This window comes from Nicotiana tomentosiformis, chromosome 9 (assembly GCF_000390325.3).
Source record: "Nicotiana tomentosiformis chromosome 9, ASM39032v3, whole genome shotgun sequence".
Classification (NCBI taxonomy): Eukaryota; Viridiplantae; Streptophyta; class Magnoliopsida; order Solanales; family Solanaceae; genus Nicotiana; species Nicotiana tomentosiformis.
The window spans coordinates 95472439-95487743 of NC_090820.1; the positions used below are offsets into that span (position 1 = coordinate 95472439).

Consider the following 15305-nt stretch of genomic DNA (forward strand, 5'->3'; position numbering starts at 1 on the left):
GACCACCTTGCCTCTGTCCTCCATAGTTGGCCATATAGTTCATATTTTCTTGATAGTTCTGGTTGTCGCTTTCACTACTCCACGAGCATACATATGGTTGGTTAATACATGATGTACATAATCCTCCATTAGTCGTGTCAACTATGTGTACCTGCTTCTGGCCTGATTCGTCAATCTTCTTGGTGAGGATACTCATTTGCGTCATCAAAGTGGCCATATTCTCTGCTATGGAATTGTTTGGGTCCAAAGCTACTGAGTGAACTACAGGGGTGATTGTAGTGTCTCTTGTCATCCATCGTGAGTTTTGAGCCATTTTATCTAGCAGGACTTTACACTCTCTAAATGATTTGCTCAAAAATTCTCCTCCTTCTGAAGCATCAACGTTGGCCTTCAAGCTGTTAGCCAGTCCCATGTAGAACCTTTCTCCCAACATCTGATCTGGAATGCCATGGTGTGGACACTTAACCAACATACCTTTGAACCTCTCCCACGTTTCTTGCAATGTTTCGGATGGTTTCTGCCTGAAGCTCAATATCTCATCAACTTGCTTGGAAGTCTTATTTGGCGGGTAGAAATTGTTCAAGAACTGCTTAACCAATTCCTCCCATATGGTGATGGAATTTATGGGGAGCGAATTGAGCCAAGTCTGAGCTTCTCCAATCACTGAGAATAGAAGCAATAATAGTCGGATTGCTTCTGATGTCACATTCAGCTACCTTTGAGTGACACAAATTGACAAAACGTTTTTCAGATGCTGCTGTGGGTCTTCAATGTACGACCCTGAGAACAATCCCTTATTCTACAGCAGGTGTAGCATGTTGTTTGTGATTTGAAATGATTCTTCTTATATCTGAGGGACTGCAATTGTGGTTGCCAGATTTTCAGCGGTGTTTTGTGCCCAATCATACAAGGCCGCTTCTGGCACAAGACGTGTCACACCCCGATTGTTCGGGTCGTTCACATTGTTCCGGTTGTTTTGGTCGTCTATGACGTCACCCATATCTAGTTTGATTCGTTTAGTTGAGTTATGTTGCCGTTTGTCCTTCTTGTTTGCACGATTCAATGCCTTGAAAACTTTCTCAGGATCTGATAATGCTTCGAACAATTCACCAATTCTTGAGGAGTTTCTAGGCATGCACCTGTAACACCCAATACTACAAACGTTAGAATTTCAATATAATTAGTTTGAAATGAAGAAAATCAACTAAACTAAGAATTCTAGCACTTCTTTTAGTTGCAATTAATAACACCGTTAATTTTTCGGCAATGGCGCCAAAATTTGATCACACCCAACTATGCCTCCTAAGAGGTCTAGTGGTCGTTGCAAATATAATCTGGTTAACAAGTCCAGAGTCGAATCTCACAGGGAATTAACCTACTAACTACAGCCACTAGACTCGCACGAATTCAAGTAATCAACCTTCAAAAATATTAAATGATGAATTTGATGTTTACTAACAAAGAACCAAGTAATGAAAATGCAGTAATTGATAACTAATGAAGGACAGGTTGTAAATAAGATTTGGAACAGTCTAAGGTTATGATTTTCCCTATTGTCGGAATCCTCCCCGCTACGTTTCCTATAAATTTGCCTAAGTATTCTCTACTGATCGTGAGTACTATGAGTATCGTAATTCTCTTCCGAGTAACTACCATAATTTACTAGACATATTCTTTTGAACTACACTAACTGGAACTAGTTTACTGCTCACTAGGATTACACCAATGTTTTGTTATTCTTAATCCTACCTTTAAACCCTCCGTATTGATCTCTCACATCGTTAGGAGTGATGTTGTTTAACAACTACCTAAATATGCATTCTCTTCCAAGAAATACACACTAAATAGGCACAATCGATTGAGAGATCTTCAATCAACCACAATGTAAACGTAGTTGAACAAATAGAGAAAAAGCTAAATCAAATCTATATTAAACGTAATAGGAAAATCATCCTTCAATAAGTTCCATCAAAATCCTAGATTAGAAAAGAGTGGAAGAACTCTGGAGAAAGAGGTAGATACCACTACTGTGGTGCCTGTGGTTGAGAGGGAAGGGAGTAAATAACCAGTGCAAAAGGAGGCATCTGATGGTATTTTATTCAGTTGGACGGAGGATGAGGATGATAATGGGGGTGAAAAGGAAGAAGGAGTTGTAGGCAGTCATGAGGAACATACTACTCAAGACATCGCTAATGAAGAGGAAAAGAGTGAGAATGAGGGAGATTCTGGTGAAGAGAAGGAGAGTGAGACAAAAGATAGGATAGGTAAACAAGTGGATGATTCTGTAGAAGAAAAAAAGAATAGTGAAGAAGAGGGTAATTCTGAGAGTGAAGGTGAGGATCAAGAAAAGACAAGTGAGAGTGAAGGAGTGGATGAAGAAAGAGAGGAAGAGAATGAAAATATGAGTGAGGAATCTGAAGGCTCTATGACCATTAGGAACACTGTCATAGCCCCTTTAAAAGAAGCAAGTGGACAGAAAAGGACTGAAGAACCTGGGCCCTTATTAACTCCTTTCACTGGAGATGAGGAGGACAGCAATGATGAAGATGACTTGCCCTTGTCTAAGGTAGGGAAGAAACCTAGGAAGACTCATGTGAAAGCAACAAAATCTGCAGTTCCAACAAGAAAAGAAGTGGCTCCTCCTGTCAGGACTCCTCTTACACTAGGTAAAAGAAAGGTTGTTGATTAACAAATCATTAAGGTGTCCAGAGGTTCCAAGAAGCCAAGGAAGCAAGTTTCAGTTGTGGAACTTGTGGTTGAGTTGGATGGAGAAGATGAGTCTGAGTCTACTTTTCCAGAAAAGTCCTCTGCACAAAAGAGAAAGGTTGCCAAACCTACAAAAACTGCTACCCCATCTGCAAGGGTCAGTAGAGGAAAGAAGAGAAAGAATGTACCAACTGTGGTTGATAGACTCACAGAGTTCATGAACAAAAAAATTACTCAATGGAAAGATTCTTGCAAACACTAATGAAAAATGGATGACTCAACTAGTTGAAAAAAACTTGAGTTACAGGGATAGAAATACATACCCCCTCCCCCCTTCCCCCGCCCCGTGTGTGTTCCTGCTATGGTGGAGTTCTATAAAAACTTCAAATTTGATGGAAAGGTGGTTAAAAGTAAGGTAAGGGGGGTTTGAAATGGAGTTTGATGCTGAGAAGCTGGGGATGCTTCTGAATATTTCATCTTTAGGATTTGACAATTACCTGAAGAAAAAGTGGCCAGCCATAGAAAATGATGTTGACACAGGAATTATGGTCACAAGGAAGTTCTTCCCAAAAGTTGAACTGGATGCTCCTCATAAAGTGTACAAGACTGATATGACCCCCTTCCACAAGCTGTTGTTTCACTTTGTCAATTCCTATATTCTGCAGAGGTCTGAGAGAAGGCATGAGGCAACTCTGTTGGACATGGCTGTAATAGAACTGCATGATGCTGGTAGACCTATCAATATCTCTATCCTAATGATTCAGCACATGGAAAGAGCTGCAGACACTTCCAAGCCTAAGCATGCTATGCCTTATGGCTTCATGTTGACTGAGCTATTTGACAAGCTCAACATTGCCTTACCTGAGATTAAGTATGGAAATCATAATGATGTTTTGGATGTTGTTACCCTCAAGCAGTGTGGCCATGAGTAGATCAGGGTTAGAGGAGCAATAGGATCTGCTATTCTGCCTGGAAGAAGCAGGGCAGCAGAGCTCAGTAAGAGGTTGGAGTTGGCTGTTGAGGAGAATGCCAAGCTTCGTGAAGACAATGATGAGATGAGAAAAGAAACCATGCAGCTTAGGGAAGAGCTCAGAAGAGATAAGTAAGATCATGCCCAATAGATTGCCACTCTTATGAAAGCATTGACCCCCTCTACCTCTCAACTATGAACTTGTTCTTTCCCAGTGTCCTTAGTCTCTTTTGATATCCTAGTGATGCTTTAATCTTTTTTCTCTTTTTGTTCTAGTCTGAGTAGTTTGCAGTATGTTTAGTTTATTTTATTCTAATGGTTTAAGACAAGGCCCTGGGCTTATTTTGGCACTACTAAATGACTTCTCTTATACTATTTTAATGTTTCGTACAATATTGGATTATCAGCCTAGATTGTTTTCTTTGATAATTCTTGAGTGTGTGTTGTACCCAGTATGACCTTGAATTTTACATTAACTATGATTCATATGTCTAACATCTTCTTCTTTTTTATGATGCCAAAAGGGGGAAGACAGGGTTGGGGGTATTGTTATGAATATGTCTGTCTATGGTGTAATGTGCATGTTGATTGATCGCGACTTGTTGTGATTACCTGGTTCTAGTGTGCACAAAGTTTGTCATCATCAAAAAGGAGGAATTTGTTGAGTATTGAGATTTTGATGATTAACAAAGTTTGTTTAAATTCATTGTTCGAAGAACCAGGTCCTCAACGTAGCTGCTTAACTATTCTAAGAACCAGCTCCTCAGGGTAAAGGACCAGCTCCTCAGGTTGATGATTGAACGTCTGTGCAAGATAGTAACTTTATCTCAAAGTTACCCAGGTCCGAGTTTGGTGGAAGAAGGTTGCTTCGTGTGATAAGGGTTGTTGCACAAGAAGATACGAATAAATTAGTAAGAGACAAGAGTCCCAAAACTTGTGGAGTCCTTGGAACAATATGAGTCCTATCAAATGAGAAGTTGATTATGCATAGGACTCCTAGAAGATCTTGAAGTTTAGGGCATTTAAATACTATCTATTTTGGACTTCTGATATTATTCTTTTACACATCAGCTAAAGAACTATATTTGTGCACTCTAGTCGAGTACCAGGGTTGTGTTCTTCTTGAGTTAGTCTAGTGAATGTATTATAGGAAATTGAATTGTAATCTAAGTATCACAAACAATTAGTGAGTTGGAGTGAGTGTTTGTTTTACAAGTTAGAGTAACTTGTGAATCAAATAGTCGTAGTAGGAGTACTGGAGAGTATTGAATTACAATCTTGTAATTGATATATTTTGGCTCATTGTTCTAGTAGAGTTGAAGTTGAAAAACCTACGCAGTAGGTCATGGTTTTGCACTTTTAGCCGGGCGATTTTTCACGTAAAAATCGTTGTGTTTATTTTACTGCTTATTTTACTTCACGTTTAAGAAATACGGTAAAGAACTAAGTTCTTTAGTAATTCATATGGGTACTCAAACTAATAATTCTTATATGACATTCATTCACTATAAAAACCAATTTTTTGTCGAACCGATTTTTATGTTTTGTTATAATATATGTACTCTATAACAACACTTCACTATAGAAACCAAAAAATATCGGAACAAATAAGACTGTTATAGAGAGGTTCGAATGTACATAATAATTTGTTTTTACCTTATTTGCACAGTATAATTTTTAATGAAGGAACCCCTTGAAATAAGATAACCCCACTCCTGAAGCGGGAAGAGTTGAGTTTTTTCCTGGATGCACAGGGAAGACATGCACAAAACATTCGACAAGTGAAGTTTGCTCTCTCTTTTGTCAAAACCATGTTACATGGCAGAGGGGATTTAGTATGGATTCAGTATAACTTAATACAGTTATTTTCGAGACGATGTATTTATATATTCTAAATTTCAACAAATATTAAATTCTAATACTCATAATTTATAGTGTAAATGTTCAGCAGTATATAAGTAACTGATAAGAATCTAAAGGTTGAACCTGTCAAGTATAAATTCTTGATCAATCTTTCTATCATGGGAAGAAAGCTCGGCTGAGCTAAGACGGTTTTCAGCTACTGTGCCCATTATCGTTTGATATGGTGGCAACCGTACACAAGCACGCTTGTTATTCAAATGAGAAAGAAATGATCTGCGCACACTTAATAAAAACAGAATTCTTTTGTTTGCAAGTTGCAATTAAAACAGTGAGGCAAGAAAGACCATGCCTATACTACTAACTAAAACATCTTTTCTTCCAACCCAAAGTTACAGCATTTACATCACACGTTCAGCCAGGTTTAAACATGCCTAAGAAATACTCTTAAATCATTTTCACAACGTCAGTCACAGCATAACTCTTTAGCTGTAATGGGTAGTTACTCTTAGCCTTCATACATCACCTGCAAAAGTCTGAAAGCTTTTGCCACAATATAGAATGAAAACAAATGATACTAGCCATTGCATCCATCCGTCATCCGATGGCTTGGATAATCGTTACAAGAAAGTTCCTTCTCATCCATAAAAATCATAATGATAATAATTTCTTTGAACAGATACGTGGAATTTAGACTGATTCCCATTATTTTGCGACACGAATTCAGTTCTAATTCAACAGAACCTATGCTTATCAATCACTCTTTCCTTCTTGGGCACCAATTTCTTGCAAGTAATGCTCTGCATCCAAGGCTGCCATGCATCCTACAGAATATGAAATTCAAAGAAGAAACATCTTAGAGTCCCAATTGTGACATAAGGCTATCAGTTATCCTGAGAGAAAACTGAAGTTTTAAAGTTCAAATGTTTCCACACTGAAGACCAATACGAGCAACATCAACTGAAATACTCTTATATCGTGTAATCAATTAGCACTCACACAAAAGTTCTGTTAGAATTGAGAAAGACAATCTATAGACCTTGTGTGATATCACCAGCACTAACACACCTCAGTCCCAAACAAGTTGGGGTTGTCCATATGAATCCTTATTGACCATGTTATACCATTTAAACTCATCTCATGTCAATGTTACGCAAATACAAATAAGTTCTATTAGAAGTTTTGTATATTTTCTAAATGTACGTCTCGTAAGGCTAAACCACTCCTAGAAAAAAAGACCTACAGTAAAAGTGCTAAAGTCTAAAACAAGTTCTAAACTCATATGTATCTCCTATATCGATTTTTTTCCTTCCATTGTGACCTATCTTTTTCTGTCTTCATGGATCCCCAAAATTGTAAGTACTTCGAGACAAATTATTTCCATGTGATTTTAGGTATACCTCGTCCTATTTTAACTCCTTCATTCACCATGATTTTACACCTAGTGACATTGTCACAAACTGACACTAAATCTTAAATTTGCATAACTTTGAAAAACCTAAAATATCAAGATTGACAACATATCTCATACTCTATCAGAGCTGAAGTATTTGATGAATGGAATGTCAACCTTATCAATGACAATGGACCACTAGGACAAAAAAGAGGCCGGCCACGAAAAGGTACGAGAGGCTAATTTTGGATTGTGACTTGATAGGTTCAATCTTTATGGTTTTACTACTGAACCTATTGCACTTTCAGAATTATGGGTTCAAAATGTAACATATATATTAATATGCATGCATATTAAAATATCTAATCTATATCTAATCTCCGTACATCTATATCTAATCTCCGTACTGAATTACTGGGTTTGGTTCAACCCATTGCTTGTTAGCTACATCCGACACCGAAAAGTACCCCTTGAGGCTTGCGAACTACTCGCTTCAAAGCATATGTCAAACTCATATGATTATTACAAGGAGAGCTGAGAAACACACATTGTCTAATGCATGCTGAGAGAAATCTTTGAGATTAGATCAGTGAGAGTGGAGATTTAAGTCGCAAATGTTTGTACGTTCTCCACTAAATCAAAATAGTAAAGCGACTCATTGCATCATAACGAACAAAGGCCACTAACATAGCCCATAGTATATAATATATATATATATATATATGTATGTAATGTCAACAGTCAAAATTTGGTTAGTGATAGTTCTCTCTATAGGATCAGGATTGATTAAACAGTATTGGCAGTCCAGGGTTAGCACTGAAAAGTGCTAACTCAACAAATGCACCGCTCGACATTTGTTGTGATGGCACAAAATTTGCTAAAAGTAGGAAGCGATCAGAAGATCATAGAATCATAAATTTGATACAGGAATTTGGTGATTCTTGTTATTTAGATCTCAGAAAGTACAAAACTGCATTAGTAAAAGTGTACAACCAATCTACTTTAGTATTTGAGTAGTATAATACGGGACCAGAAGAAATGATAAAGTTCACAAACTGACACTACATCTGAAATTCACATAACCTTGAAAAACCTTATATATCAAGATTGACAACATATCTCACACTCACTCTGTCAGAGCGGGAGTATTTGATGAATGGGATACCAACCTTATCAATGACAATGGACAAGTAGGACAAAAAGAGTCTCTTGGGATAGCTATGACTGGAGATTATAGTTGCATTTGCAAAACTAAAAATCAGGGCGTAAACTTTAAAAGAAATAAATTACTGACACTCTGAGAGGATATATTGTTGGTCTTTATATAGTGGTCACTGCTAGTACATAAAATAATTGACAATCAACTTTTTATTAAATTATTTTCACCTCCCGAGACTATCAATCACTAGGAATTGAACAATTTTCATGGAGTATTTGCTTATAGTCAATGTACTGCACTATTCCCTTGCGTGAAAAACCTTTCACCTATCTCAGGAATTGCTTTCAAATCAGTCATCTGTACGAGATACCATCATAATGCACTATAGAGAAAAATATCTTTTTTGATGAATCAAGGCCAACAAATTTATTGTTGATTAGAGCCTGTTTGGACATAAGAAATTTTTTCCCTTTTTCCAAAAAAAATTCACTTTTTTTCGAAATCAATGTTTGTTCATAAAATTTTCAATTTTCACTTGAAGATGCATTTTGGAAATTTTCGGAAATTTGAAAAACTCCAAAAAACTGTTTTTTAAAATTTTCACTCAAATCATTCACAAAACTTCAAAAACAACCCAAATTATGTTTATGTCCAAACACAATTCTAAATTTCAAATACCATTTTTATTTTAAAAAAATTTCCCTCTATTTTGGAATTTTACAATTCTTATGTCCAAACGCCCACTTAAGATTACTTTGGCATTTCTGTTGAGTTGGAAGTGATTTTTCACTAATAAGTAATAATCGTGAACAAAACACTGAGTTATGAAGACACCTAAGTCCAGCAAAAACTTGGGTGACATTTAAACCATAATCAAATGACCTAAAGAACACCCAGAAATTTACTAACTCATTTATCAACTGCGTTATTTTATTCTGGTTGCTTTTTGATGAGAAAAGCTCTAATAGGAAAAAGAAGTCTACATTTAACCACATAAGATCATGTTAGAATTTTCTTAAGTTTTGGCTTTTTGCTATTTCTTTTGTATTACAATGTCCTTTCCGTAACAATTTTAAAAGAATACGTGTTCCGATGAACCCAAGTAACTTTTGCTTAAACCCTGTATTTGTATTAGAAAATTTATCACATATGTATAAATTTTTAATTGCAAACCCAATAACTAAAACAAGCTATGAGTTCGATAGTAAATTCAGAACCCATAAACTTCAAATCCTGGCTATGCCTCTGATTTTTCCAATCAGATCACATGATATTGTTCAATCCTAAACATTTGATTAACAATAGCGAATCAACATAAACCAAAACCGAGTTTTTTTCAGAATGTATAATAAATCAAAACCCTAATTTAATTTCAAAAATTGGGTACTGGATTACTTTATTAACTATTCACGACCATGTATGTGCAAATCATTCCAAGGTTTAATCCGATCAGTTTCCTAATCCATTCATACAAAGAAGAGTTAGTTAGACTACTGAAGAATGTTGAGTAGAATAGTTGCCAAAGTGTATACAAAATTGTTGCCGGTGTTGAGACAAAGATTGAAAAAAGTGGTAACAAAGCTGGTACTACTCAATCAGAATGCATTTATACATGGAGACAGATCATTGATGCATCCCTTATTGCAAATGCATGCCTGAATACAAGGTTGAGAGAGAAGAACCTGAGGTAATGTGCAAACTGGATCTAGAAGGCGTATTTCCATGTCAACTGGTCATTTTTACTGGAAATGATGGAAAGAAAGGCCTTTGCAGAATGGTGGATAAAATGGGCGCTAATCACTGAAGTTGGAAGTCTTAAAGGAGCTAACTTCACAGAATGATAGGTTGATTTGGAAGGCGGAGAAGGATGGATGTTGCACTGTAAAGTCTCGTTTCAGACCACTGAATAGCAATGCAAGGTGTAATCAATGGCCATGGAAAATATTATGGAAATGCAAGGCACCCCTGAAGGTAATGTATTCGACTTGGATTGCATCAGACAAGGCATATCTAACTCAAGATAACTTACAGAGAGGGGAGAAAAGTATGTGCACCAAATTGTTTTTGTGTAATGAGGCAGAGTAAGTTTAAGAACACCTATTGTTGCACTATCCACGGTCCTAGCATATCTGGGGACTTTTCACAATTTATTTTGGTGTAAAATGGATGATGCTCAAAAAGCTGAAAGATGTAATCAATAGTTGGAGAAGTAGAAGTTAAAGAAGCATCTCAAGGCTACCTGGAACAGCATTCCAGATGCATTATACAGGACCATATGAAAATAACGAGACTTTAGCTGTTTTCACGGCAAAAGAGAGGCATTACACGGTAGAAATATCGATGCTTACAATTATATGCTTACTGGTGTAAGATAAAAACTGTAATACATTTCGACACTCTTTTGGACAATATTGACTCCTTGCAGTAGAAGGGAGCTACCGTAATATGCTATGTACAGTCCCAGCACCATCATAGTGCTGCTCTGGAAATTTGCGAGGCCAATACCAACATAAGAATAGTCTCTATATATTCACTTTCCAACGACATGTAATGCTTCTCCAAACGTCCACATCAAATATACTTACTAAATTAAATAACGAGTCAACCAGGTGTAGAATACTAAGCTGAAATTAGTAATCCCTTATTTTAGAGAACCAGTATTTTGTCCTAAAATACAAACTAGTGACTATTGGATCGAAATAAGCCCCAAGAGAGCAGAATAATAAAGGATTCATATAGCTAGACTCAAAATAGTTTGGTGTGAGGCATAGTTTTTCTTGTTGAAAAAGGGGTGAATCAGCACTGTTATAATTCCAATTCTATGATACTACTCAAACACAACTAATAGAGAAGTAGTAGCAATGCTCAACAAAGCAAACTGACAAAGACCAAAAGAGTACCTGAACCAGCAGCAGTAATAGCTTGCCTATACTTTTTATCTTGAACATCACCAGCAGCAAAAACACCCTTAACACTAGTCTTTGTCGTTCCAGGCTCAGTCACAACATACCCATCAGAATCCAATTCCAACTGTCCATCCAAAAATCTAGTAGCAGGTTCATGTCCAATAGCAAAAAACAAACCCGAAACTTTCAAGTCCGAAACCTCTCCGTTAACCACATTTTTCACCTTCAATCCTCCCAAAACCTTTTCTCCATAAGCCTCCACCACCGCGGAGTTCCAAATCACTTCAATCTTAGGATTAAACAATGCTCTATTTCGCATTATTTTGGAAGCCCTAAATTCATCCCTCCTATGAATTATATACACTTTTGAACCGTATTTCGTTAAAAATGTAGCTTCTTCCATTGCGGAATCTCCGCCGCCGATTACAGCTAACGGCTTATTACGGAAGATCGGAGCTGCGCCGTCACACACGGCGCAAGCCGAGATCCCGCGGTTCCAGAAGCCGTTTACGCCTTCACCAGACCCGGTGAATACGAGCCGCTTAGCAACGGCACCGGTAGCTATAATAACGGCGTCTGCTAGTACGGTCCTTTCATCGGAGATGATTTTGAAAGGACTTGAAGAGAAATCGACTTTAGTTACTGTTTCGGTGAAGATTTGTGTACCGAATCGAACGGATTGGGCGCGGCACCGGTCCATGAGTTCACCGCCGGCGAGTCCTTCCGGGAAACCGGGGAAGTTCTCGACCTCGGAGGTGGTGGTGAGCTGACCACCTGGTGCGATGTCATTGGCCATCCATCCTTCGAAAAGTATCGGTTTCAGCTCGGCGCGTGCGGCATAAATAGCGGCAGTGTGAGCCGCCGGACCACTGCCGATGATGCAGACGTTGGTTTTTTGGGTTTGAATGTCCACCATGGAGGGTATATTAGCAGCGGTGGACGGTGGGAAGTGGCGGCGCCGGAGAGTTTATAAAGCTGTGGGCTTTGTCGAGTGGATATTTAGGACAATGGAACAATAGTTGCGAGTGTTGACTTTGCTCTGAATGGTGAATGGGCCGAATTTGGCGGGTTCAGCTTTTCACATTTTTCATTCCTTATTTCTTGAGCGGGCTTGGCGCCAAATTCAAACAGCTGTTAAAAGGAAAACAAGACGGGAGCTCAAATTTTAAGATTTGAGTTGAGAAAATGGACAATGAATATCAAAAGGATTTAAGTTATGTAAAATAATTTTATTTTGTGATAATAGGTTATTTATCACTTTTATTATAGAGGTCGCCAATTAATAATTATTGCAAACTATCGTATAATTGACTAATTGTATAAATAGTTTTTACATTATCAGCGTATTCTAGCATGACATCATTTTGAGAAACTTTTACAAAATTGTTTTGGAAAATCCAAAACCACGAGGTGTTTTAATAAATTACAAGTAAGCTGAAAATCTATTTATTTTAGTTTTCAAAACGTAAAAACCAACAAAAATTAGATTTTCATTCCAAAAAATAAATCCAAACCTCCCATAAAAGTATTGACTTTATATTCTAACATTAATGAAAATGAGGGATATGCAACTTATGTGAAGGACAATCTCAGCTAATTTGTGTAGCTAGTGGCGCCTAGTCAAAGTGGTAAATTTGAGATGTTAAAATTTAGAGGTATTAGTGTTTTACACAAAAATAATTGCGGATAAAACAATTTAATTAATATTTAATGAGATCATTGGCAATTAGTTCAAATTAGAGCTTAATTGAATGAATCTCATTATTAAACTAAATGAGCAATAACCAACGAAAAAAGGCAAATAAGCAAAAGAAGGATGATCTAATTGAGCTTTGTTACGAGAGACAATGCTGCAAAGTAAAGATTAATTGTTGTAAGGTCCGTAAAATTTTACCTAGAATCGGGGGTTTCGTGGTGTCGAGGTAGGCTAATGTGTTGAGAGTTGTAGATAATCTTACGGACTTTGTGGGTTGTGCAATGCGTTGGGGACAGGGTATTTCTGCGGCGATCGCAGAACCACTTTGCCGACTGCAGACCCGCCGCAAAGTGCAACAGAAACAAAGCCAATTTCGGAGGTTATTTTGCGATACATTATGCGATCGCATAATTATTTCACGGACCGCACTTCCATCGCAGAATTCAATATGAAATTTTCGGAGGTTGATTCCGCGGTCCATTTCGCGGCCACATAATTGGTCTGCGGACCACATACCTGTTCTGCTGTATACTCTGCGACCGCAGAGTTGAGTTCAGAGGGTATATTTTGTGATTTTTTTTTAACCCGGCCCTATTTTAATAAATAGACTTAAAGGACCGTTTTTGAAGGAAAGTTATGATATTTTAAGAGAAAGGGGAGGAACTAGAGAGAGAAGGAGGAGCTCCAACACTTCCACTCCAATTCCTTGCTCAAACCTTGGAGAATTCACAAGGAAAGCTTGCAAAATTATCTACTAAAGAGGTAAGGTTCTAGCCCTGGCCTTCAATTTCAAAATTTGGCTGGAAATAGGTACTGGGAAAGGTGGTTCTTGAGAATATGAGTTGGTTAATTATGCATGTATGTGCCAATGAAGGTGGTAGGGAGGTTGTAGAACATATATGGGTGACCCATTGTAGTGGGGATTGATTGTGGGGTGAAGGAATATAGTCGAATTTGCACACCTAGTGCTTTATGAAATGCTTAAATGAATCGAACCTATGAATCTCTCCCTAATTATGGTTCCATTTTGTCATGTATATAATAGATTGAAGTCGCTAGGATTTTTGGAACATTGTACTAGTTTAAGAAAGGTTCAAACGAGGTATGTTGGCTAAACTCTTTTTGTAGAGTCGAATTCCATGATGTTCTCGTAAGTTCAAGTGTGATTGGCCCAAGTTCTTGTTTCTCATTTTTCGAGTAATTCCTTATTAATTCGACTATTCCAACTAAGCTTTGTGTCGAAAGATATATATACTCAAAATGTGTTATTGCCCTTATCATAGTATGTTCTCCCTTCGGGACTGTATTCAAGTATAACTAATATACCAAAATGTTATGATTTATAATCATGTTTCAATTACAAGTTATTATGCCTAATTTTTTAAGAAGAACTCAACATGCTTAAAACTCATATTGCTCATATACATATTCAAAGTCTTGATTATAAATGCTCTTATTTTTGACAATCTATGATGATACTTGAAAGTGAAAGAAGTGAGTATGAGATTTAAAATACGGACATCGTGCCAAGAATAAAAATTACACTTGTGGAAATGGTGCCAATGAAATGAAGAGAATGTGTGAAAGGTTATGAAATGAGCTATAACTCCTTTATATAATAAATGCTATGGGAATATCGTTAGTCACCGAGGAAGGGTAAGTTGAAATAACCTAACCCCAAAATTATATGTGCCGGTGTCGGAGTGATTGATGGATAAATCCATGTACTGTTGTGTTGAGATTATTCCTTTTAAATAGGATAAGATTGGTGTGTTGAGATTATTCCCCTTAATTGGGATGAGATAATTGCTAGCGGAATGTGATGTCAACCCACACGACATTGTGGTGAGACGGATTAGCCGATCGGGCCGAGATCAGACGTCATGACACGTACATTGTGGTGTTGTGATAGGATGTCTTGGGTGAGATGGCTTAGTCGATCGGGCCGAGATCAGACTTCGTGCTGAAAGCAAGGTGGTGTATCGGTACTAAAGATCTCCCAACTTAAAAATATTGATATTCACCTGAAAACTTATATTTCTCTTAACTTGATGCTCTAATGTTGTATGAAGCTCTCGTTGATTCTATGTTTCTTCTCCTTGTACTGTTACTTGATTTATTGAGAAGGTGTTTGGTCTTGCATACTAATACTATTCCATATGTACTAACGTCCCTCTTGTTGGAGGCGCTGCATCTTTAATGGGTGTAGGTGGTTCCACAGCAGGCGGCATTGATCAGTGATAGCGGTATACCCTCTTCTCAGCTGACTTGGTGAGCTCTACTTCATATCGAGGTCTTGTATCTTTTGTTCCTTATGCATAGTGTTTGAGGTATAGCCGGGGCCTTATTACCGAAACCATCACATTACTCTTTTATATCCATTAGAGGCTCCAGAGACATAGTGTGGGTTGTATATTATTTTGGGTAAGTCAAACTAGAAATGTTGTATATGTGGCACATGTTTCCACTTCTAAACAAAAAATGTGTAATGTATTTTGGGAATTGCAAATGAAGTAACTAGTGGTAATGAAATTGGTGTTGTTCATGAAATTCTCTCACTGTATAACGAATGGTATACATCTTTGATTCATTCATGGGTAAGGTCGGGTAGAAGG

General features: G+C 37.4%; 2 protein-coding genes and 1 non-coding gene across 3 annotated transcripts; 2 read left to right on the top strand and 1 right to left on the bottom strand.

Annotated features, from left to right (window-relative positions):
* The first annotated feature begins 443 nt into the window (after positions 1-443).
* On the top strand, positions 444-550 carry LOC117281824 (small nucleolar RNA R71). The gene has a single exon (XR_004512451.1). It is a non-coding gene; the product is annotated as a small nucleolar RNA R71 (small nucleolar RNA).
* A 947-nt stretch (positions 551-1497) lies between these two features.
* On the top strand, positions 1498-2968 carry LOC138899219 (uncharacterized). Its single transcript, XM_070185359.1, has 3 exons — positions 1498-1508; positions 2104-2666; positions 2712-2968. The coding sequence occupies exons 1-3, from the start codon at positions 1498-1500 to the stop codon at positions 2966-2968; spliced, it is 831 nt and encodes a 276-aa protein (XP_070041460.1).
* Positions 2969-5822: 2854 nt separating this feature from the next.
* On the bottom strand, positions 5823-12047 carry LOC104117717 (thioredoxin reductase 2). The gene is made up of 2 exons (XM_009628801.4): positions 10989-12047; positions 5823-6360 (listed from the first exon to the last, which is right to left on the bottom strand). Exons 1-2 carry the CDS (start codon positions 11908-11910, stop codon positions 6290-6292), a joined length of 993 nt encoding a protein of 330 aa, XP_009627096.1. The 5' UTR covers positions 11911-12047; the 3' UTR covers positions 5823-6289.
* Positions 12048-15305: the final 3258 nt, after the last annotated feature.